General features: G+C 64.8%; 4 protein-coding genes across 4 annotated transcripts; 1 reads left to right on the forward strand and 3 right to left on the reverse strand.

Moving 5' to 3' along the window:
- Positions 1-7,384: 7,384 nt before the first annotated feature.
- EMIHUDRAFT_107586 (hypothetical protein) lies at positions 7,385-10,491 on the forward strand (the record flags this gene model as incomplete). The annotated part of the gene is made up of 6 exons (XM_005757045.1): positions 7,385-7,813; positions 8,156-8,227; positions 8,366-8,413; positions 8,861-8,962; positions 9,035-9,085; positions 9,853-10,491. The coding sequence occupies 6 exons, from the start codon at positions 7,385-7,387 to the stop codon at positions 10,489-10,491; spliced, it is 1,341 nt and encodes a 446-aa protein (XP_005757102.1).
- A 3,347-nt stretch (positions 10,492-13,838) lies between these two features.
- Positions 13,839-14,312, reverse strand: EMIHUDRAFT_220771 (hypothetical protein; the record flags this gene model as incomplete). The annotated part of the gene is made up of 2 exons (XM_005757046.1): positions 13,839-13,944; positions 14,098-14,312. 2 exons carry the CDS (start codon positions 14,310-14,312, stop codon positions 13,839-13,841), a joined length of 321 nt encoding a protein of 106 aa, XP_005757103.1.
- Positions 14,313-17,121: 2,809 nt separating this feature from the next.
- Positions 17,122-19,215, reverse strand: EMIHUDRAFT_220772 (hypothetical protein; the record flags this gene model as incomplete). Its single annotated transcript, XM_005757047.1, has 6 exons — positions 17,122-17,149; positions 17,285-17,394; positions 17,719-17,841; positions 18,045-18,122; positions 18,295-18,456; positions 18,559-19,215. The coding sequence occupies 6 exons, from the start codon at positions 19,213-19,215 to the stop codon at positions 17,122-17,124; spliced, it is 1,158 nt and encodes a 385-aa protein (XP_005757104.1).
- A 196-nt stretch (positions 19,216-19,411) lies between these two features.
- Positions 19,412-20,384, reverse strand: EMIHUDRAFT_220773 (hypothetical protein; the record flags this gene model as incomplete). Its single annotated transcript, XM_005757048.1, has 2 exons — positions 19,412-19,508; positions 19,687-20,384. The coding sequence occupies 2 exons, from the start codon at positions 20,382-20,384 to the stop codon at positions 19,412-19,414; spliced, it is 795 nt and encodes a 264-aa protein (XP_005757105.1).
- Between the last annotated feature and the right edge of the window lie 982 nt (positions 20,385-21,366).

Raw genomic sequence — 21,366 nt, forward strand, 5'->3', positions numbered from 1 at the left:
CGAGGTGGGTATAGCAGGGGGCGGATATGACGCCCTACGAGCCTCATGGAACGTAGGGGCAGCTGGTCACAGGCGGCCGGGGGCCTGCCTGTGCAGACGGCAGGGCTGCACGCCCAGCCGGCTGCAGGAGGCAAGTCACCGGCCGCCTGTCCACAGACGCACTTCCGTCACAGATGGCTGCCGGGGGAAGTCTCCGCCGCCGCCCTCGGACGCAGCGAGATCAGCCGAGATCCGCCGCCGAGATCTGCCGAGATCACCACCGCCGCCCTCGGACGCAGCGGCGGCGAGGGGGGCCGAGAGATGGCCGAGATGCGGCCGGGAGGCGAGAGGTGTGCGCCCGCCTTGGCCAGGAGAGGAGGGAGAGTTTCGGCTATCCTCGGCTGCATCTCGGCTGCATCTCCGCTGCACCTCGGGTGCATCTCGGCTGCATCTCGGCTGCATCTCGGCTGCACCTCTGCTGCATCTCCGCTGCCTCTCGGCTGCCTCTCGGCTGCCTCTCGCCTTGACGAAGCAGTGGGACTCGAAGCCGTAGTCGTCGCAGATGCACCACTCGCTCACCTGGAGGGAGAGAAAAGAAATACTCGTGGGCGGAGAGAAAAGAAATTGTCGTCGCAGATGCACCACTCGCTCACCTGGAGGGAGAGAAAAGAAATACTCGTGGGCGGAGAGAAAAGAAATTGTCGTCGCAGATGCACCACTCGCTCACCTGGAGGGAGAGAAAAGAAATACTCGTGGGCGGAGAGAAAAGAAATTGTCGTCGCAGATGCACCACTCGCTCACCTGGAGGGAGAGAAAAGAAATACTCGTGGGCGGAGAGAAAAGAAATTGTCGTCGCAGATGCACCACTCGCTCACCTGGAGGGAGAGAAGAAGGCGGCGCTGACGCAGAGAGGGAGTTGAACAGCAGACAGGCGGGTGCACTAGAGCAGGCGGGTGCCACTCGGTCGACCGCAGATGGACGCAAGCAGGAGGAGGCGAGGGGGGGCGAGGGGAGGCGAGGGGAGGCGAGGGGGGGCGAGGGGAGGCGAGGGGAGGCGAGGGGAGGCGAGATTGTCCGAGATTGTCCGAGACCGTTGTCCGAGATTGCAGGATTGGCTTCTCGCGCACGCACCGCTTCGCCGGCCGAACGGTCGGTGTCCCGCTCGATCGTCCACGACGCGGCCGCCTGCGGTGTGAAGAGGGCACGACTGCGGCCACGCGGTGCCACGACTGCAGTCACGCTGTCCGGAGACTGCAGTCGCATCGCGGCGAGGCGACAAGATGGCGGTGGACTGGGTGCGGACGCCGTCGCGGGGAGTGGCGGGGAGCTAGCTGCGACCTACCAGCGCGCGGGGCGGCCTGTGTGCCACGTCTAGACTCGCTCACATGCCGGTAGCAAGGCACTCCGTCCCTCTCGCCGTCCCGCCGGTACGTCCCGTTGATGCTCTCGTTGCCGCACCCGCTCACTACAATCTCGGCCGCGCCGCTCGCCGCAGCCGCGGCCCGCCCGCCCGCCGAGCTGCAGCCCGCCCGACCGCGGATCATGTTGGCGAGAGAACTGCGGGCGTCGGCGGGTGCAGAGACGGTGGTGGCGGCCGCCGAGCGAGCCGCCGCCTTGGCCGCCGCCTCCTTCAGTGCCTGCTCCGCCGCGCGTGCCTCCTCCATGGCGAGGTAGCAGAGCGGATCGGGTCGGCTTGAGGTGCTCTCGGCGCTGAGGGTGTAGAGACTGCGCTGTCGGCGGGTGTCGAGCACGCGCTGAGTGAGACAGGCGGGGAAAAGAATTTTACAAGCGTGCTCCAAGTGCTCGGGGCGGCGCGACCATCAGCAGACGCCCAGGCCTTTGGCTGCGGAGCTCGGCAATGGCCGCGCCGCCCTCGACTCACGGGGCTGCCTTCCATCCGCCGCTGCTCAGGCCGGAAGAGGGGGGGAGACCTCCTGTTCCTCGCGGAACGGGAGCAGCCCCCTCCTTGCCCGGTCTGCGAAGCAGGGCGGTGGTCGTGCCTTCTTCGCTTCAAAACGACCACGCCGCAATCGTCGCCGGCGCGCGACACGTTCCCGGAGGCCAGACTGTCCTGGTCGAGAGTGTGTGCCGCCAAGGCGGGACCACTCGGGGACAGTGCCAGACTCAGGGAAACTCGCGAGTTTCCAGAATGGAGCACCAAACACCCTCTGTTTTCCCTGGAAATTTCCGGAAACGCAAAGTGCTGGGGCCCCTCTGTTTTCCTTTTTGTTTGCCGGAAAAGCTTGTTGCCGAACCGGCTGGTCAAAGCATGCTACAAGACACAAATTTCTACTCAAACGTTTGGTCAAATGCCTCCGCTCGGCGTGGGGCATGATCATCGAGATGGAGCCGACTGCACACCTCAGTTACAGTAATCCAAAACAACCTGACGTGGCGGCGGCAAACATCGGCAGGGGGCACAGGCGCCTTGTTGCCGATCTGAAGCTTACGAGTTCGCTCGCGAGCAACAGCAAGGGCAAGGATGGAGAGGGTGAAATTCGGCTCGGCTGGAAGGGGGCCTATGTGCGCTTTGGCAACACGGAGACCGGGCTGCTCAAGTTGGTCAAAGGGCGCGGCAAGTGGTCTCCGTCGGAAGCGACGGCAGCGGCGGACCGGTGGCGGGGGAGGAGGAGGAGGCCGAGGAGGAGGGGGTGGAGGGGGAGGAGGAGGATGCCCCCAAGGGAAAGCTCAAGGAGCAGCCTGGCGATTACCCCTTTGCGCGGCAGCAGGATTGCGATCTACGTTTGTTTGATTTTGAGGCTTTCGGAGGCTTTGGAAAGGAGGTTCGCAGCACCCTGAGGGAGGCGGCGAACCAGCTGAGCAACAAACTTTCGCACGCTCAGCACCTGGACGAGGTCACATGGACCACCAAGAACTGGCACGGGCTGCAGATGCAGCGCTTGTCTGTCGTCCTCCACACCGCCGTGGCGTGGCAGACGGTGAACGAGCTAGCGTGCGGGGAGAGCGGCATTGTGCATGGTGCGGAGTGCATTGCCGTTCTTAACGGAGTCGCTTAGGCGGCTCCGGTGGTGAGCCTGTGTGTGTGCCAGTCCGCGCCAGTCTGCGCCCTTGTCGTGCCAGTGTGCTGTGAGAGAGGCTTGTATCTAAGAATTCTTTTTTTGCGAGCCCTACTCACATACGATGTACCGGTATGTGTGTATGGCCTCCCACCGCATCGGCGCCCGCGTCGCGGGCCTCTCGCCAGAACAGCTGTGCGCCATCATCGAGGCGCAGGCGGGCGCGAGCGACGCCGCGCTGCGCGTGGCGGAGGAGCAAACCGCACGGCTCGTGGAGCAGCCCGAGTGGGTGCTCTCCGAGGTCCTCCTCTCGCCGGACCTCGCCCCGCACATCCTCGCCCAGCTGCCGACCACGGAGCACGCCGTCAAGGGGACGTGCCGCGCGTGGCGCCGCGGCTGGAAGGAGACGCTGAAGAAGCGCGAGCGGCCGCGCCTGCTCGTGATCGGCGGCCAAAGTGAGGACAACAACGCGTTTGTCAACTCGCTGGAGCGGTACGACCCGTCCACAAGCGAGTGGGAGGAGGAGGCTGTGGCGCCGATGCCGACGGCACGAAAGTGTGTCCGCATGGCGGTGCTCGACGGCAAGCTCTACGCGGTGGGCGGCCAGGATGATGACGACGACGGCGCATCTTCCAACCTGGAGCGGTACGACTTGGCTGCGAAAGCATGGGAGGATTTGGCGCCGATGGCGGAGGCGCGCGAGTATCACGAGATGGCGGTGCTCGATGGCAAGTTGTACGCTGTGGGCGGGCAGGATGACGGCTACAACGCGCTCAGCTCGGTCGAGCGGTACGACCCGGCGACAAACGCGTGGGAGGCTGTGGCGCCGATGGCGACGGCTCGCAATCATCACGCCGTGGCGGTGCTCGACGGCAAGCTGTACGCTGTGGGCGGCTACAACAACGACGACGGCTACCTCAGCTCGGTGGAGCGATACGATCCGGCGACGAACGCGTGGGAGGCGGTGGCGCCGATGGCGGCGGCGCGGCAGGAACACGCCGTGGCGGTGCTCGACGGCAAGCTGTACGCTGTGGGCGGGTACGACGGTGATGGCATCAGTTCGGTCGAGCGGTACGATCCCGAGATGAACGCGTGGGAGGCGGTGGCGTCGATGGCGCGTATGCGGGAAGGTCACGGCGTGGCGGTGCTCGAGGGCAAGTTGTACGCTGTGGGTGGCTTCGAACACGGCGGCGACGGCAGCGACCTCAGCTCGGTGGAGCGGTACGACCCGGCGTTGGATGCGTGGGAGGCGGTGGCGCCGATGGGGACGGCGCGGTACTCTTCTCTCCCTGCTCTGATGTAGCGCCGGCCATGGCACTGCCGTGCTGGAAGTCGATTGAAAGACGTGTAAGCAGACCTTGCTCGCGCAGCAGCCGCGGACCTCTCGGATGGCCGTGGCCCCGAGAGACTGATAGGAAAAAAATAGGAATTAGGTAAGAGATAAAAACCGCGTCGCCGCGTCCGCCGGGGCGCCGGTGCTGCGACGATCGCCTCATCGGTGCCGGTGGTGGCGACGGTCCCGCCGGGCGACAGCCAGGTGGGTTGTTGCACGAGTATATATGGGCCACGACGATGTCTCAAATATGAGGGGTTTTGACTCCGACCGGCTCCTGACGCTATCCCTGGCAGCTCTAATGACCAGGATCAGTAGTGCTATGATAGAGGGTGCCCATACTAGCGCAGGAGCTGCCACACTCGCCCGGACCGTCCCCCTCTGGGGCCGGTTCCGCAGCCCGCGAGAGCCGACAGCGGGGCAGTGCCGCGGGTGCCTACTTCCGAGTGCCACAAACACTGCGCCGTCCCGCCATCACCTACAGGCTGTCTTGTGTGATGGTTGGGATGTCCAAACGCCACCATCTTGGCTCTTGCGACCTCAAACCCGCGAGCTGTATGGGTGGTCCTGACGTCGACAGACGCCCGAGGACCACGGTGAAGCTGAGCCGGAACGCGTCGACAAGTCTCGTCTGAGCCCGTGGCGGTCGCCGGCTGAGTCGCTGTGCACGGGCCGGTACCTCAGGCATCACCTCCGTAGCCTCAGGTCTCACACTCCATCACCTCCGCCGGGACGCCGTCGGTGGCACGCTCGGCGGCGAGTTTGTTGCAGCCCCACAGCGAGCGCGGCGTCGAGCCTGTTCCGTCTGGTCGGTTCGCGGCACTCACTGGGTGCCAGGGAGTGCCGCCGACACGCGAGCGGTGCTTCCTGGCAGCGTGCGCCGGCTGTGGGGCTGCAACAAACTCGAGACACGCTTTTTTGGGACATTTTCGACGCTTTTGGCCCATATACTCGTGCAACAACCCAGGTGTTGGGAGCGACTTGGAAGCCGCCGGCCGCCATGCCTCGGGCGACGACTCGCACTCATCATCGCACGCGGCGGGCGAGTCGTAGTTGAGCGGAGCAGAGAGCGACTTGGGAAAGCGGCGCTGGCCGAGCTTGGGAGAGCGTCCGTTGGGAGAGAAGAGCGGCGAGAGCGGGGAGCGTGGCGTGGGGAGTGACATCAAATCGCTTGTTTGTTTGAGCAACTTGGGGCCGACGGCGAAAAAAAAAGCCCGTGCTACAAGCGAGAAGTGTCTCGACACGGAAATCCCTGTGTGAAAACAAAACGTGTGTGGTGGCGGCGTGCCGTCCTCCCATCCCTCCTTTTGGCTGGGTGCTTCCTTTCTTTACTGGACACAGCCCCCATATCTACAACAAGTCCCACACTTTCATGATCATGTTCCACAAGTGTCACAGCCCCCATGATGAGGGGCCGACTGGGCAGCCGCGGGCCTGTGACATACACACATTACCACGGCGGGCAGCGTTCGGGTTCCTTGCCGCCTAGGGGGTCTCTCTGGATGTGGGTAGGTAGGCACTCCGTGATTTTTAGGCACTCCGTGTTTTTTCTCCCGGCGTGCTCGGCGTGCTCAGCGTTAGGCTCCGGGCTCGCAGCAGCTTGGGGAGGGTCAGGCACGGCGCGGCCACGACCCACGAGCGAGTAGTAGGTAGGTTCTCGAGGTTCTCGAGGTGGATATCCTTTGGCCGCGTTGGGTAGCGAGGATTGGTGTAACCCGAGCCACGGAGGCGTGTTTTCTGACGGCCGACCGTCAGTGCACGGAGTTGCCCCTTCTCCGACTGCCCCGGCTAGTTCCCGAGGTCGCGCGGGAGTGACCCCTGCGTCCCCCGAGACCTAGCGCGGGTGGGTTGGAGGGGGCTCGCCCCGCTCCTCCCCATCGGGCCGCATGAGCGGCCACGCCTCGCAGATTCGTTTTCGCGCCTGGGTCAGGCGCGCGGAGCGCTGCATCTGCAGCCCGTGCCAGTTCTTGGTGGTCCATGTGACCTCGTCCAGGTGCTGAGCGTGCGAAAGTTTGTTGCTCAGCTGGTTCGCCGCCTCCCTCAGGGTGCTGCGAACCTCCTTTCCAAAGCCTCCGAAAGCCTCAAAATCAAACAAACGTAGATCGCAATCCTGCTGCCGCGCAAAGGGGTAATCGCCAGGCTGCTCCTTGAGCTTTCCCTTGGGGGCATCCTCCTCCTCCCCCTCCTCCCCCTCCTCCTCGGCCTCCTCCTCCTCCCCCGCCACCGCCGCTGCCGTCGCTTCCGACGGAGACCACTTGCCGCGCCCCTTGACCAACTTGAGCAGCCCGGTCTCCATGTTGCCAAAGCGCACATAGGCCCCCTTCCAGCCGAGCCGAATTTCACCCTCTCCATCCTTGCCCTTGCTGTTGCTCGCGAGCGAACTCGTAAGCTTCAGATCGGCAACAAGGCGCCTGTGCCCCCTGCCGATGTTTGCCGCCGCCACGTCAGGTTGTTTTGGATTACTGTAACTGAGGTGTGCAGTCGGCTCCATCTCGATGATCATGCCCCACGCCGAGCGGAGGCATTTGACCAAACGTTTGAGTAGAAATTTGTGTCTTGTAGCATGCTTTGACCGAGGGTTAACCATCGCGGCGTCGCCAAGGACGTCGTGTAGCTGGCCGCTGGGTGCCCTCTTGCCTGCCTCCACCGCCTGGCAGGCGACATCAAGGGGGAGCCCAAGGCGGCGCTGGACGGTGACGCGCATCGCCCAGGACTCCATCTTCATATCATCACGCATGGGGATGGCGTTAAGGAAGGCGCCGGCCCCTGGTTGGCTGACGGCGACAAAACGGATCGCCTCTCGCCAGCATTTGTGGTTCTCGCGTCTTCCGACCTTGTTGCCTTTGGAGGGCGCCTTGCGGCCGCCGCTGCGAAGCGCCTCGTCGGTAAGCTCCTTGGCAAGGTCGAGCCAGTTAGCATGGTGCACGCCAGAGGTGTACCGTCGCTGCGCCTGGTGCAAGAACTCGTTGGTGGACGAGAACTCATAAAAGAAACCCTTTCCGGGGCGCCTCCTCGTGCTTGCCGCTCGAGCTCTTCCTCCCAGTCCATACGCGATATGTCACCTGGCCTGCCCCCAGAGGCCGACGGCGCTGCCGGCGCCGCCGCGCAGCCGGTCCAGGGGCCGTCAGAAGCGGCCGGTGCGGCCGCGTTCCGGAGGGTCCACCCGCTGCACTACCACCAGGCATTTTTGGCGCAGGGCGTCCGCCCGGACGGGCGAGGGCTGCTGCGCGGCCGCCGCGCCGCCGCGAGCGCGGCCGTCGTGAGCAGCGCCGACGGCTCGGCGATGGCGAAGCTCGGGCAGACGACCGTCCTCGCGGGCGTGCAGGCGGTCCCCACGCTTCCGTCAGAGGCGGAGCCGGGCGAGGGTAGGGTGGTGGTCTCGCTCGACCAGCCTCTCGCCGGCGGAGAGCGAGGCGGGCAGGCGCGGCAGGAGCGGGAGCAGAGCGCGCTGTCGGAGCTGTTGCAGCGCAGCGCCGCTGGGATGGTCGCTGCAGCCTCGCTGTGCATCGAGGCGGAGGGCGGCGGCGTGTCAGAGACCGCTTCTGAGTCGATTCACCAGTCTACGTCGCATCCCTCCTTAGGAGGAGAAGGCGGTCTGGGAGTGCCGCTGTACTCTGCACGTGCTCGAGGCGGGCGGCGGCCGAGAGATTGCCGAGAGACTGCCGAGAGGCGGCCGAGAGACTGCCGAGAGGCGCACTGCGCTATTCACACCGCACCGTTCTCGCTAGTCGGGGGGGGGGGGGGGGGGGCGGCCCGGTGCCCACAGATGGACGCCTCTACAGCGAAAGGCCGCACCGCCCCGCACGGCCGGCATGTGGAACGGTAGGCCGACGGCAACCTGACGGATGCTTGCTTGCTGGCGATGCTGGTTGCTCTGTCGGACACGGCTTTGCCAGCGGTCAGCAGTAGCAGTGGGACGAAGCAGTCCGTATAGCAGTCACTAGCAGTTCATAGTAGTGATATCATAGCCCGACAGACGAGGGGCACTAGGATGGCCCGAGATTGCCCGAGATAACCCGAGATGGCCCGAGGTTAGGTGCGGTTCTCGACGGGGGAGGGGGAGGGCGAGGACGGCACAGCCAGGGTGGTTGTGGTTGGGTCGGAGACGGCACCGCCGCCGTCGAGCGCGGCGTCGCAACACTAGTTGAGTCGCCGTGACCGTTCTGAGCACCTGCAGGCGGCGCGCATGCATGCGTGAGTCCGCCACTGCGTTGAGTCTCTCGTGACCACGGCGAGCACCAGCAGGCGCCACTCTCGCTAGAGCACCGCGTCTTCGGCGTCAGCTTCGGTCCGTCTTCCTAGACATCTCCTAGACATTTCCTAGACATTGCACGTCTTCGGCGTCAGCTTCGGTCGGCTCGACGCGGCCGCTGCTCAGACCTCGAGTGTCGCTAGTCCTGAGGGCTCAAGGTGTGCCTCTCAAGGCTTGCTCGACGGGCGGCTGCTGCTCGACCCGACGGCGAAGGAGGAGGAGGCGCTGCTGCCGACCAGCGGCTGTTCACACCCGGTTGATGCGCTGAGCTGTGAACAGGCGGAGGAGGAGGCGCTGCTGTCGACGTCCTTCACGCTCCTCCTCGACAGCGACGGCGCCTTCCGTGGACTGCACAAGCCGGGAGGGGCGCCGCTGGACGAGGTAACGGCGGAGGCTTCGTCTCGCGAGTGACCGGCGCCTCTTCTGCTTGACCCACAGCTCCTTGCCTCTCAGGCGACAACGCGGGAGAGCCTCGCCGCGGCGCGCAAGCGGCTGCCGGCGCTGGTGGCCGCGTCAAGCGCCAAGCGTGCGGGGCTCCGCTTTTGACAATGTGGCTGGCCGCTGCCGTCGGTCGGTGCTGACGATGAGCCAGGCGGGGCCGTCGACCATTGGGGACGGGAGGAACGGGCTTGGGCGCGAACACGGTGCCTCGAGCGGTCGGGTAGACGTCGTGGACGGTTGTTGACCTGCGCACGCTGGTTTTGCCTTTTTCTAAGGAGTTCCCCCCCAAAACACTCGCCGGCCTCAATGAGGCAAACAACTCTCTAAATGGTGGGAGAACAAGGGCTTGCGTGTGTGTGTCTGTGTGTGTGTGAGTGTGGCTTGCCAAGAGCCCACCGGAAAGTCGAGCACCACAAAATCCTTATTAGAAATCAGCGTTCGCTACGTTCCAGGGCTAAAAAATTCTCGGGGCCTACGTACGCGCTACGCGGCCCCGAACCCCGGCGTTACGGCTCTAGGGGCTCGTCGCTTCGCTCCTCGCGCCCTCGCTTCGCTCGGGCGGCTTCGCCTCGGGCTAACACCTGAGCGCCGCCTTGGCGTAGTGTAACCGCCGATCCATGGCGCGCGTAGCTATGACAGGGACCGCGGCCGCGGACCCGGTGGCGGACGGGGCTGGCGCGCAAGCGCCGGCCACCGTCGTACTGCCGGGGATGCGCAGCGGACCCTGGAATCGCTCCGATCGCGCGCAACTGGAGGACGCGGTGGGTGTCGCACGGTTGTTCGGTGCGTCGTGTGTCAGGCTGATAAGGCCTGGCTACGCGACCATCGAGGTCGACCTGAAGCACGAGAAGGCCGCGGGCGACCGCGAGTCGGTGAAGGTGGCGGAGCGCTCGTACATCGAGCGCACCGCGCCGAAGAAGAAGGAGCTCACTGATGAGCAGCTTGCGGCTCGAACCGCGTCACGCAAGGCCAAGAAGATCCGGCAGAAGGAGCGCCGGGCGAAGGAGGCTGGCGAGCGCGCCGCGAACGAGGCCGAGAACGCGGAGCGCCCGCGCGCGCAGCTGCGCGAGAACATCGAGTACGTGATGGCCGGGCTGCGGTCTGCAGCTGCGCAGGCGCGCAGCCAGGCCGGGTCCAATATAGGAGTCGAATACTCGCTGCCCCCGGAGAGGGACGACGGGTATCGACGCGGCCCCAGCAAGGTGTACGCCACAGTTCCCCAGGGGACCGTGGCGACGACGGTCGCCCCGGACTGGCTCGCGAACGAGCTGGCCGGGCGCGGCAAGATTGATGCGGCATGCCGCGACCGCATGGTCATGCACCTGATGACGGCCGCCGGCGCCTCGGCGCCGGCCGACGCCGTGTTCAGGTTCACGGCTGGCGAGGCAATGCAGACCGAGGACGACGACGAGGACGCCGACCGCTCCGAGGAGTATTCCGACGACGACGGGAGGGCGTCCGACTTGTAGCTGGTCTCACCCATATCTTACCCTCTGCCCCCCCCCTCCTGCTACCCCCCAGGCTAGATGGAGTAGTCACAGATAGCCCCACACAGCCCCTTACCCCGGGTACTACCCCTTCACCCTCGCCTCGCTGTGTTTCTGAACACGTAGACGACCACGCTGTGGGGGTTGTGTTATAGGAGTAGGAGTGGGGTGCAGGTTGCTCACCCACGGCACCGGGCCGGTGCTTGCACTTTGAATGCCGTGGGGCTCCTGCCCGTGTCCGGGCGTGGAGATGCGAGGGTCGCCCCCCCTTGCCCCACCACTTTGTGTGTGTGGAGACGTTTACCTTACCTTACCTTACCTAACACCTGATGACCATGTGGCACCATCGCTAGAGCGCCGAGGTGTACAATGGGAGCATGTGGGAGGGGTCCCGAAGAGGCCGAGGCAAGGTCAAGAGCGCTGCCACCGCGTAAACGCACTTGGCAGAGCGGCAAGGGCATCGGCCGTTCTTCCGCGCCCCTCGCGATGGGCGTTGAATCACACTGCTATTCGAGCTGTACTTAGTACTACGGCTTTACCGATGCGCCATGCGATCCTTGTGAATGTCAAAACGAAATCATCTCAACATCTGTATCTCCTCACTCAGACCTCACTCTATGGCTATGCGTCTTGCTCTTGGGCACTTGGGGTCCCCATCTCATGCAATGGGATGCGGTAGGTACGGGGGGGGACGGCTTTAGTAGCCCTCATCCGCTCCCGGCCGCCCCGCGTCCTCTAGGGCTCTACCGTAGGAGGGTAGCTCTCCAAAAAAGACAGCGCATTACACCAGACAGTCAGCGCCGCTGCGACACCCACGTGTACAAGGTCGCGCACAGATACAGGAGTCACCACAAGGACGAATACAGCGCCTGCGTTAGAGCGCGCGCACAGCGCACTCCGCACGGCGAGGGCGAGCGATGCCCTTTGCAACGCGCCCGGAATCTAACCTCTCTCCGCGCCCCTCGCACCTCCCGAGGCCCTCGCGGCTCACCTCTTAGCGCTGCAGGGAGGGGGAGGAGGTAGAGGAGGGGGGGGAGGGGGAGGAGGAGGCACCGGCGGCGGCCTCGACGTCAGCGGTGGCGCGGGCGGTGGCGCCGGCGGTGGCGGCGTCGGCAGTGGCGGCGGCAGAGGCGCAAGGCGCGGGCAGCGCCGCGCCGGCGTCGGCGATGCCGGCGCCGCCGCAACCGCCGGCGCCGCCGCTGCCGGAGGCTGCGTCGTTGCTTCGCGCGAGCCTGGGGTCCGGGCGGAGGAAGAGGCGGCCGTGCTCGTCGACGACGGGGATGGTGTCGTAGGAGGTGCGGGCGGCGGCAGGCGGGGCGGGGCGAGGAGCCAGGCGGTGCTCGTGAAGCGGCGGCCTCACCACCACCGCCTTGGGGGGGGGGGGGGGGAGGGGGAAGAAGAAGGGGGGGTCGGGCGAGAGGGGTAGCATGATGACGCGCTTGCGTGCTGTTTACAACTACTCTCATTAGTTTCGATTAACGCTGATAGTAGCAATAGTCGGCGTAGCAGTAGTAATAGTAGTATTACAGATGCTAATAATGGAGTGCCTCGCAGAAGGGTCTATCAGGCTCATTGCTATTCACAGCAGTATGATGAGTACAATAGCGGAGTGCCTTGCAGAGGGGGCAGGTCGGCCGGTGCACGTGCTTGCTCGCCAGCCAGTGGCAGATGCAGCTCTGGTGGAACTCGTGGCCGCACGAGGGGAGCCGGGTGAGCACCTGGGTAGGGCAGGGCAGGGGTGGGGCGACCTAGTTAGAACCTGGGGCCAACAACGGCGAAGCCAATCAGAACAGGAGTAGCAGCAGTGCTAGCAGACAGCAATGTGACATAGCCTAGCCCGGACGGTGTCCAAGATGGACGACGAGATACTGATGCATAGCCGCGAGGCCAAGGGGTCTCGCCTCTCGGCTGCATCTCGGCAGCATCTCGGCAGCATCTCGACTGCATCTCGGACTGCATCTCGGCCGCATCTCAACGACACCTCCCCCGGCAGGAACGGACCGATGCAAATCGCACACTCCGCCCCATCGCCTGGGGCAGCCACGCCGCCGCCCCCCTCGCCGCCGCCCTCGCCGCCGCCCTCGCCAGCCCTGCCCTTGGCGCCGGCGACGCCTTTCTCGCTACCGCCGCCACAGCCGCCGCCCTCGCCGCCGCCAGCCTCGCGCCCGCCCGCTGCTGCCGGCTGGGGCATGGTACGTGTCGGCAGCTCGAGGAAGGCCTGTTCACAGGGAGCCGTGTGAAGAGAGACGCTGCCCACGGCGAGGCCGGTGGCGCTCGAGGGAGGCATTGAGGCGGAGCAGTACTACTGGCGGGAGGATGAGACTGGGCGCTCCTCACAACAATCGGGTTGACAAATGAGCAGCTCGAGGAGCGCCTTGAGCTCGCGTGGGTTCGGGTACCGTGGGGTAGGGGAGGGTGGGTTCGGGTACCATGGGGTAGGGGAGGGTGGCGTAGAGCGCCTTGAGCTCGCGTGGGTTGGTGGAGGGGTACGCGCCGCCGTAGCCCTCTGCTGCGTGCTGGGGACGGCGGCGCAGCTGGTACCTACTCATAGTCCGCCCAGTGGCTGGGTCACGCAGCCATGCCTCTCCCGCCCCTGGCAGCCGTTGCCTGGCGAGAAGTGACCATGGATGAGCCAAGACTCGGGTATGAGCACGCAAGGCCGCGGCGGCGCAGCTGGCACCGTCGGAACACGCCCCGGCGGCGGCACCACCCCACCATCAGAAAGATGAGGACGAGGGCCGCCTGCTCATGTCCAATGAGCTAGCAGGACTAGGTTAGATACTCTCGGCTCCTCTCGGCTCCCTCTCGGCTCCCTCTCGGCTGCCTCTCGGCTACCTCTCCATACATCGGCTGCTCTCAGAAAATTCGGAAAATTTCGGCTCCTCTCGGCAACTCTGGGCTCCTCTCGGCTCCTCTCGGCTCCTCTCGGCTACTCTCGGCTACTCTCGCCGCGACAGAGACCGACGGGAGCATTAGCGACGTGTCGCTGTCGTAGAAGCGAAACGCAGAGGAGCGGGGGACGGCGGAGGAGGGTTCGCCGGGCGGCGGGGAGGGCGGCGGCGACGGAGGTGGCGGAGGTGTCACGGTGCGCGGCGGAAGAAAGAGAGGACGCGGCGGCGAGGGCGACGCGGGCGGCGAGGGCGGGGACGAGGGCGGCGACGGCGGCGCAGGCGGCGACGGGTAGCACACGCCTGCGTGGAGAGTACGCCGACGTCAGGACGGGAAGGCGGTACTGTGCAGTGCATTCCAGGCGCCGCGTGAGTGCGAGGGCTGCGAGGACAGTGCAGCTGAGCACGTGCCCTCGCCAGCGCTGGTTGGGACACAGACTTCTAGCGGCCCGCGCCGTTGTCTTCAAAGTGGCTTTTCGCCTTCCAGTAGCACCCCCCGCACCAAGGAGTCGCCGCGCCCGTGCAGGTGTTGCAGTCGTACGAAAGGCTGTGTGTGTGGGGGGGTGAGTTCAGTGGGTAGCGGCAGGCGGAGGCAGCGAGGGGCGCGGGAACCGAAGCGAGCGAGGAGGTGTCTGCAGGCGTCTGACGAGTGAGGAGTGACCTGGTCGCACACTCCCCTTGGCAGATTTGGCAGCAGCACCCGCCAGCCTCGAGACGGCGAGAGCCGTGTCCGTGGATGGCAGCCGAGGGGAACAGGCTGTCGTCTGCGCCGTCTGCGTCGCCGGCACCGCTAAGTCCGCGTCGGACTAGGGTCTGCGGGGGCTCCGAGGAGCGGACCAGCTGCGTGCCGTTGCACCAGTGCCCGGGCGGGGCGAGGTCAGCCGGCGAGGAGCAGGCCGTGGAGGGCGGCGGCATCGGTCCGATCGCCGATCGATGGTCCGCGGAGAATTTAACAAAACAAAACAAGTCTCGCTCACGATTCTTCTTCGGGGACACACTCGTCGCAGAGGCCTCGCATTCGACAAGTCGGGAACGGCTCTACCCGCAACTTTATCGCTAACACGCGCGCACCGCCGAGCCTGTGGCGGGCGCGCTGCAGCCGCACGTCTACCTTCGTCATAGTGCCACGACGTGCGGCCTAGAATTAGCACACGTGCCTCTGCTTGCATACACTCACACATTGGATTGTCATCGCCTGTGAGTGCGAGATAGGGCTGGCCGCTGGCGGCTAGCCCGTGAGGAGGGCGACCATAGACACCTCACTAACCCCACACACGGTCTCGTCCGTGCCTCGCCGGCCGGCGAGATTGCTAGAGGTGGAGCAAGCCTGCTCTAGCCTCGCATATTACCTCCTGTCGTCTGTTGTGATGTTGTGCCCTTGTTTGTTTCTCTTGGCACCTTGGAGTGCTGGGGGGGGCGACAGGAGGAATGTGGCCCTGAGTTATGTGTACGCCAACTCAGGGTGTGTGGCAGCCAGCTGGCTGTGTGTCTTGTGAGCTTGTTTGTGTCTGTGTGTCGTTCGTGCGTGTCGTCATCATCTGTCTTGCGTCCACCCATACCGCGTTGGTGTCCAGTCCGAGCCTGGCTGTTCTTCACCTTTCTACCTACCTACCTACACGATTCCAGAAATGGTTGTGTCCCCGCTCCTCGCTCGCCCGGGCGGAGGGCATGGCCGCGGAGGAGGCGAGTACGTGCTGCCAGGCCTTCCGCAGACAGCCTCTTGGCCAGACTGAGGGTCGGCTTTGCGTGGCGTAGCCCGTGCGCTGCGCTGTGCAAAGCTGCGTATACGGAGGGAGCATCCTGTGCTTCCACTGGGAGGTGCGCACCTCCTGCAGCTGGTAGAAGGCCGTGCCGCCGTGCGTCTGCTCCGTGGAGGTAGGTAGGTAGTAAGGTGAAGAACAGCCAGGCACGACAGGAAGTGATATGCGAGGCTAGAGCGGGCTTGCTCCACCTCTAGCAATCTCACCGGCCGGCGAGGCACGGACGAGACCATGTGTGGGGTCTAGTGAGGTGTCTATGGACGCCCTCCTCACGGGCTAGCCCTTCTCGCACTCACAGGCAATGACAATCCAATGTATGAGTGTATGCAAGCAGAGGCGCGTGTGCTGATTCTAGATCGCACGCCGTGGCATATGACTTGGGAGGCGTGCGACCTCAGCGCACCCGTCGTAAGGTCGGCGGGCGCGCGTGTCAGCGAGAGAGTTGCGGGCGGAGCCATACCCGACTTTTAGAGGAAGAGCCCCGCGCCACGGTTGCCAGCCGTGCCTTCGCGGGGGCCGCCCCTTGAGCCGCGTCTCGTCGCCACTGTCCCTGAGTGCGTCCCGCCTTGGCGGCACACACTCGACGAGGACAGTCCGGCCGACGAGATCGTGTCGCGCGCCGGCGACGGTTGCGGCGTCGTGGTTTCGAGTACGAAGCGACGATGGCACGTCCACCGCCCTGCCTCCTGACCGGGCAAGGAGGGGCCTGCTCCCGTTCCGCGAGGAACAGGAGGTCCCCCCCCCTCCCCCGGCCTGAGCAGCGGCGGTGGAAGGCAGCCCCTTGAGTCGAGGGCGGCGCGACCATTGCCGCTCTCCAATGACCAGAGGCCCGGTAACTGCAGATGGTCTCGCCGCCCCGCTCCGCCCCGCCCGCCGCCGCGCCGCGCCGCCGCCCGATGATTATTAAGTAATAATTAATTAACAAATAATTAATTACCCCATCCGCCGCCGCGCCGCCCCGCCCTGCGCCGCCCGCTGCCTCGCCGCGCCGCCGCCTCGCGCCGCTCGCCGCCGCGCCGCGCCCCCGCCCGATGATTAATATTTAATAATTATTACCCGATTAATAACGTGTGTGTGTTTGTGTGTGTGTGTCTGTGTGTTTGCCTGATGGCAGGGAAGTCCAAGGCAGCTGCGAGCGGCAGGTGGCGTCGGCGACGTACTCAGGACACGATTGCGAAGCCCACAGCGCAGCATGCGCGGCAGCAGCTCGCCGGCGGCCCGCGTACTCGACCCCTAAATAAACTCAAAGTCCACCACAGCCTCCAGCCACCGCCTCCACCCTTGAGCCGCCACCGCTGCCGCTCTCGACGCCGCCCACCGCGTCAGATTCCCGCGACGCGCGCGGTGAGCCGAGTCGCAGAGCCGCGCCGCACCAGCAGCAGCATCAGCACCAGCAGCACCAGCACCAGCAGCAGCAGCATCAGCAGCAGAGAGAGGAGAGCGCCTGCCGCTCTCACGCAGCCCGCAATCCGCCTGCCGTGCGCGATCGACGCTCGCAGACCTCCGCGTAGAGCACCGCGCAGTCTCCTCGAGGACCAACGCAGTCCAATCCAGCAGTGCAGGATGATGTACAGCAGTGCAGCATGAGGCGCCCGCAGAAGCGCTCGCAGAGCGGCGCGCAGCTCCGCGCACGCCACGCCGCGGATGGTCGTGCGAGCGCAGCGCGCGTCTCGGCGGCGAGCCGCGGCGCCAGCCGTCGCTCGAGAGAGCGGCGCCGCTGCGAGCGCGCAGCAGCCGCCGCGGCAGAGACGAGCCGCGGCGACGGCCGCACAACTGATAACTGCCAACCGTCACTCGCCCTGTCCGTGGACAGGGCGGGGAATATAAAAAACTCTACAGCACACAGCTCCCTGCGTTGAAACGGATTTCGCGATGCGCGACTAGCACTCTTTCGTGCTGCTCGCTCGCCGGTGCGCGGGACATGGCCTCCCGCGCAGCTCGCGCTCACTCGGCCTGCCTCCGCCTCACGGCTGACTGAGCACGCCATGGGTCCTACACTGCCGAGAGCCACCGAGGTCACAGGAGCCGTCCGCGGCGCGATGATCATGATGCCATCGATCGGGGCTGCATGTGGTGTGGCGCTGGCGGCGGCACGCAGAAATCAACAGGGCGGCTCTAAGTTCTCACCAGAGGGTGACCACCTTGCCATACTTCTCGACCAAGCGGCGAGACTTGCGCCGGTTGCGGCGAGACGTCCACATGTTCTCCGTCCCAGCTGGGCACTCCGACGTCAGCACCTAAGGTAAGGTAGGTAAGGATATTGGTAAGCTTCTCCACACGGACGCACAAGGTGGTGGGACAAGGGGGGGCGACCCTCGCGACTCCACGTCTAGAAGACAGTCACGGCATTAAAAGTGCAAGGCCCGGTGCGCGTGGGTGAGGTGTGTGTGTGTGTGTGTGTGTGTGTGTGTGTGTGTGTGTGTGTGTGTGTGTGTGTGTGTGTGTGTGTGTGTGTGTGTGTGTGTGTGTGTGTGTGTGTGTGTGTGTGTGTGTGTGTGTGTGTGTGTGTGTGTGTGAGTGTGTGTGTGTGTGCGTGTGTGCGTGCGTGTGGACGTCAGCACCTCCTCGGTGGACACAAACTTGACGCCCTGTAGCAGCATGTCCGCCTTGGCCGTGTCGACGGAGGTGGTGTTGTCGCCGTTGGGCACTCCGATCGATGCGGTAGCGTCCTCGACCACGTATACCTAAGGGAAAGGAGGGGGAGGTGCGGGGGGGGGGGGGGCGTGTCCGCACGCTACGCTCTCTCGTGGAGCTCTCTCGTGGAGAAGGATGTGACTCGGACTCGTGTGAGAAGACCGCGTTGTGTTGTGTGTGTGGTACACTCTGGAGAGGAGCATACACAGTGCTTGGATATAGTGTCTAGGCTGAAACAACTAGTGCGCCTGACCTCGTAACCGAGGCGGATGGCGTCGATGGCGGTCCAGTAGACGCAAAAGTCGAATGGGATCCCGGCGATGTAGATTACCTGTATTCTCAGGCAAGGTAAGTTAAATTTCTCCACACCCAGGGGGGGGGGGGGCAACCCTCGCGACTCCACGTCTAAAGGACAGCATTCAAAACTGTAGGGCCCAGTGCGCGTGGGTGAGCGGTGAGTGAGAGTGTGTGTGTGTGCGCCCGCGCGGCGGTGGAGCACACACCTCGAACCCCTCCTCCTGGAGCATGTCGTTGAGCGGTGTGTAGTGCAGCCGCGGGTTGTCCATGAAGATCGAGTACGCGTCCGCGTGCGGGTTCTTACCCTTTTGCAGGATCACGTCGTCATCGTCGACCTCGAGGCCAGTGGCGAAGCCAGAGTCGCCGCCCTGAAACGAGGGTGGACGAATGCTCCGGGGTGGTGAGAGCTTGTGGGGGGGGGGGGGCGGGCGACGGGGTGGTCGAGAATTCCGGCGTGGGATGCGGTACACCTGCTCGCAGTGGTCGGTCCACATGCCCTGCATCATCTTGGTGCAGTTCGCGTCGGGGCCAACACAGGCGGAGCACGCGGGGTTCTCCGGGTCGGTGTCCTGCGTGCAGACGGTCGTCCCGTTCGCGCCGATCATGCACGCCGGCTGCGCCGCGTCCACGAGGCAGCACGCCACGTCCTTGATCTCCTCCGTCGAGTTCTTGGTGCACGCCAACTCGATCGGGTAGCCGACAAAGGGTAGGGGGCCGTCGGCGAAGGAGAAGGGCGTCTCGCCGAAGTGGCGCGAGGCGAAGCTGATGTGATCCGCTGGATGGTAGTCCTGGGAACGGAACACGCCCTCAAACAGGCACGAGTGGCGAAGGTCGTTGACCGCCGGGACGATCGTGGCGCCCTCTGCCACGCCGAGCGATCCAAGACGGGTGCAATTGTCGGTACCTCCGGTTGCCGGCGGGTTGCAGTAGGCGTAGTCGTTATCGATACCCTTCGGGGGCCCGTTCGTGAAGCACTTTTGGATGTCGACATGGATGAAAGCGGTCTTCTTGTGAGGCGCCGCTGGCGCCGTCGGCGGCGGCGACGCGACGCACGGATCGGTTGGGGACGACGCAAAGGCCGACGTTGTGGCCAGCAGACTGGCGAGCACAAGCAGCTGACCGATCATGGCCGAGTCGTCGAGACAAGCGGCTGATAGTTGAACCCCTCTCGGTGTACCCCAGTCCAGCCGGCACCAACTTGATTCCCGGATGCGCGTCTCACGGCCGGGTCACGGGACGGGGAGGGAGGGGGGTGGATCCGTAAATCCGTAAATCCGTAAATTTGTAACCAAAAGCCACCAGAGAGTCCCCCACCACACCCAGCTACCAGGCAGGCAGAGACACAGCACTCGCGACTTGCTGAGAAGCCGGGGGCTGGCCTCTCCAATGCTCGCGCAGCGCTGTCTGCACGCGCAGCGCTCTCCGGGGTCCGGGCGGCCCACACGGTGGGAGGGTCGACGACCGTACGACTGTAACGCTACGTATATCTCTTAACAATCACTATATTCGTGCTTGCCGAGCTGCGCCTCTGCGAGTGCGACTATCAACCCCTCACGCGTGCGCATAATCCCCTCCATCTTGTCGTACAGCCTTGTGACCTCTCCGCCTCTGCGGCATCAGCGCGCCTCGCCTCTGCCTCCATCGAAATCTGCAGCGCGTCGAGCTGCTCGCGCAGCTCGGTCTGCATCTTGGCCCGCATCTCGCCGATACGCCACTCACACTCAGCTCGAGCTGCATGATTTGCCTGGTCGGCCATCCGCTCGGCCGCTTTGATGTCGCGTTTAGCAGCCTGCTGCGCTCTCCTCAGGTTGTCGCAGTCGGAGCGCCTCAGCTCTTGTGCCGCAGCAAGCTCATCCCGCGCCGACGCGAGCGCCTTCTTCATAGCGTTCGCAGAGCGCTGCTCAGAAGCGAGCTCCTTGGTCTGTGACCGCAACTTCTCTTCCAACTCCTGCCGGAGCAGCATCTCAGCAGTCGCACTACTCGCGGCTGCATGGATGTCCGAGCCCTTTAGCGTGGTTTGCGCGTCTGTGCTGACGAGAGTGCGGGAGAAGCTGCCCTTGTGCTGCACAGAGATTACGCCAGCGGTAGCAGTGCTGCCTGGGGACACAACAACATTGCTCGTGGCCGAGCTGGCATAAGCCGCCGCACCAGCCTCTGCGGCTGCAGCGGTGCTTCGGACCGCGTCGACCACTGCGCCTGTATCGTGCATGAGCACAGCCTCGAACGTACTGAGGTCGGCTATCCCGAGTTCGTTGAGCATGCGCTCCAGCACAATGCTGAGCTGCGTCGGTGCCATTTGTCACGTGTCCAAGGGAACGGACGTCGCCGAAAGTCCTTGTTCACGCCGAAAAGTACGTCTAACGCCTCCTGCTAGCTGGGGCACGCTCCCATGCGGCTGGGGGCCGCTCTCCAGCTCGATTAGGGCGCTTTTCGCGCGATTTTACGGAATTACGGATTGGAGGGGGGTGGCGTCACATAGGGGGAGGGGGAGACGCGCATCCCGCGGGAATCAAGTTGGTGCCGGCAGAGAGTGCCTCCAGATACAATGGAATACGTGTAAAAAAAGAACCCCCGCCCCGCGGTTTTTGCCGAAGTTGTCAATCGAAAGACACTCTTATATGGCCCTCTCCCCTTCCAAGACCCACCAGAGCCGCAACCCCCCCCCCCCCCCCCTCACGCCGCGGACGCCTGCCCGCGCAGCGCGTCGGCCCTCTGTTGCAGCAGCAGCAGCACGCGGTCGCCGCGCGAGTACAGGCCCGACGCCACAAAATCGTCGCACAGCTTCTGCAGCCGCGCCGCCTCGCCGCCCTCTGCGGCGGTGGCAGCAGCCGCCGCGGCGCCAACCGCCCCACGCCCGCGCCCGCCGCCGCCGCCGCCGCTGTAGCCTCTGGCGGCGGCGGCGGGAGAGAAGCCGCCTCTGCCTTTCGAGCCCGCGGCGCCCGAGCCGCCCCTCGCGCCTCCTTTTGCCACGCCTGCAAGTGCACCTTCGCCGCCTCCTCCTCCTCCGCCTCCTCCTCCTCCTCCGCCTCCGCCTCCGCCGCCTCCGCCTCCCATGCCCAGCAGAGGGGGCTGTGGTGGGGCTGCGGCCTCGAGCTGAGACAGCTGCGCCTTGAGATAATAATAATAATAATAATAATAATAATAATAATAATAATAATAATAATAATAATAATAAGCTGAGACAGCTGCGCCTTGAGTCTCTGCACCTCTGCCGCCTCAGCAGCAAGTGAAGCCCGCTCTTGGTCCGCCTGCCTCCGCAGCTGCAGCTGTTCCTTCTC

The sequence above is a fragment of the Emiliania huxleyi genome (genome assembly GCF_000372725.1).
Source record: "Emiliania huxleyi CCMP1516 unplaced genomic scaffold EMIHUscaffold_93, whole genome shotgun sequence".
Classification (NCBI taxonomy): Eukaryota; Haptophyta; order Isochrysidales; family Noelaerhabdaceae; genus Emiliania; species Emiliania huxleyi.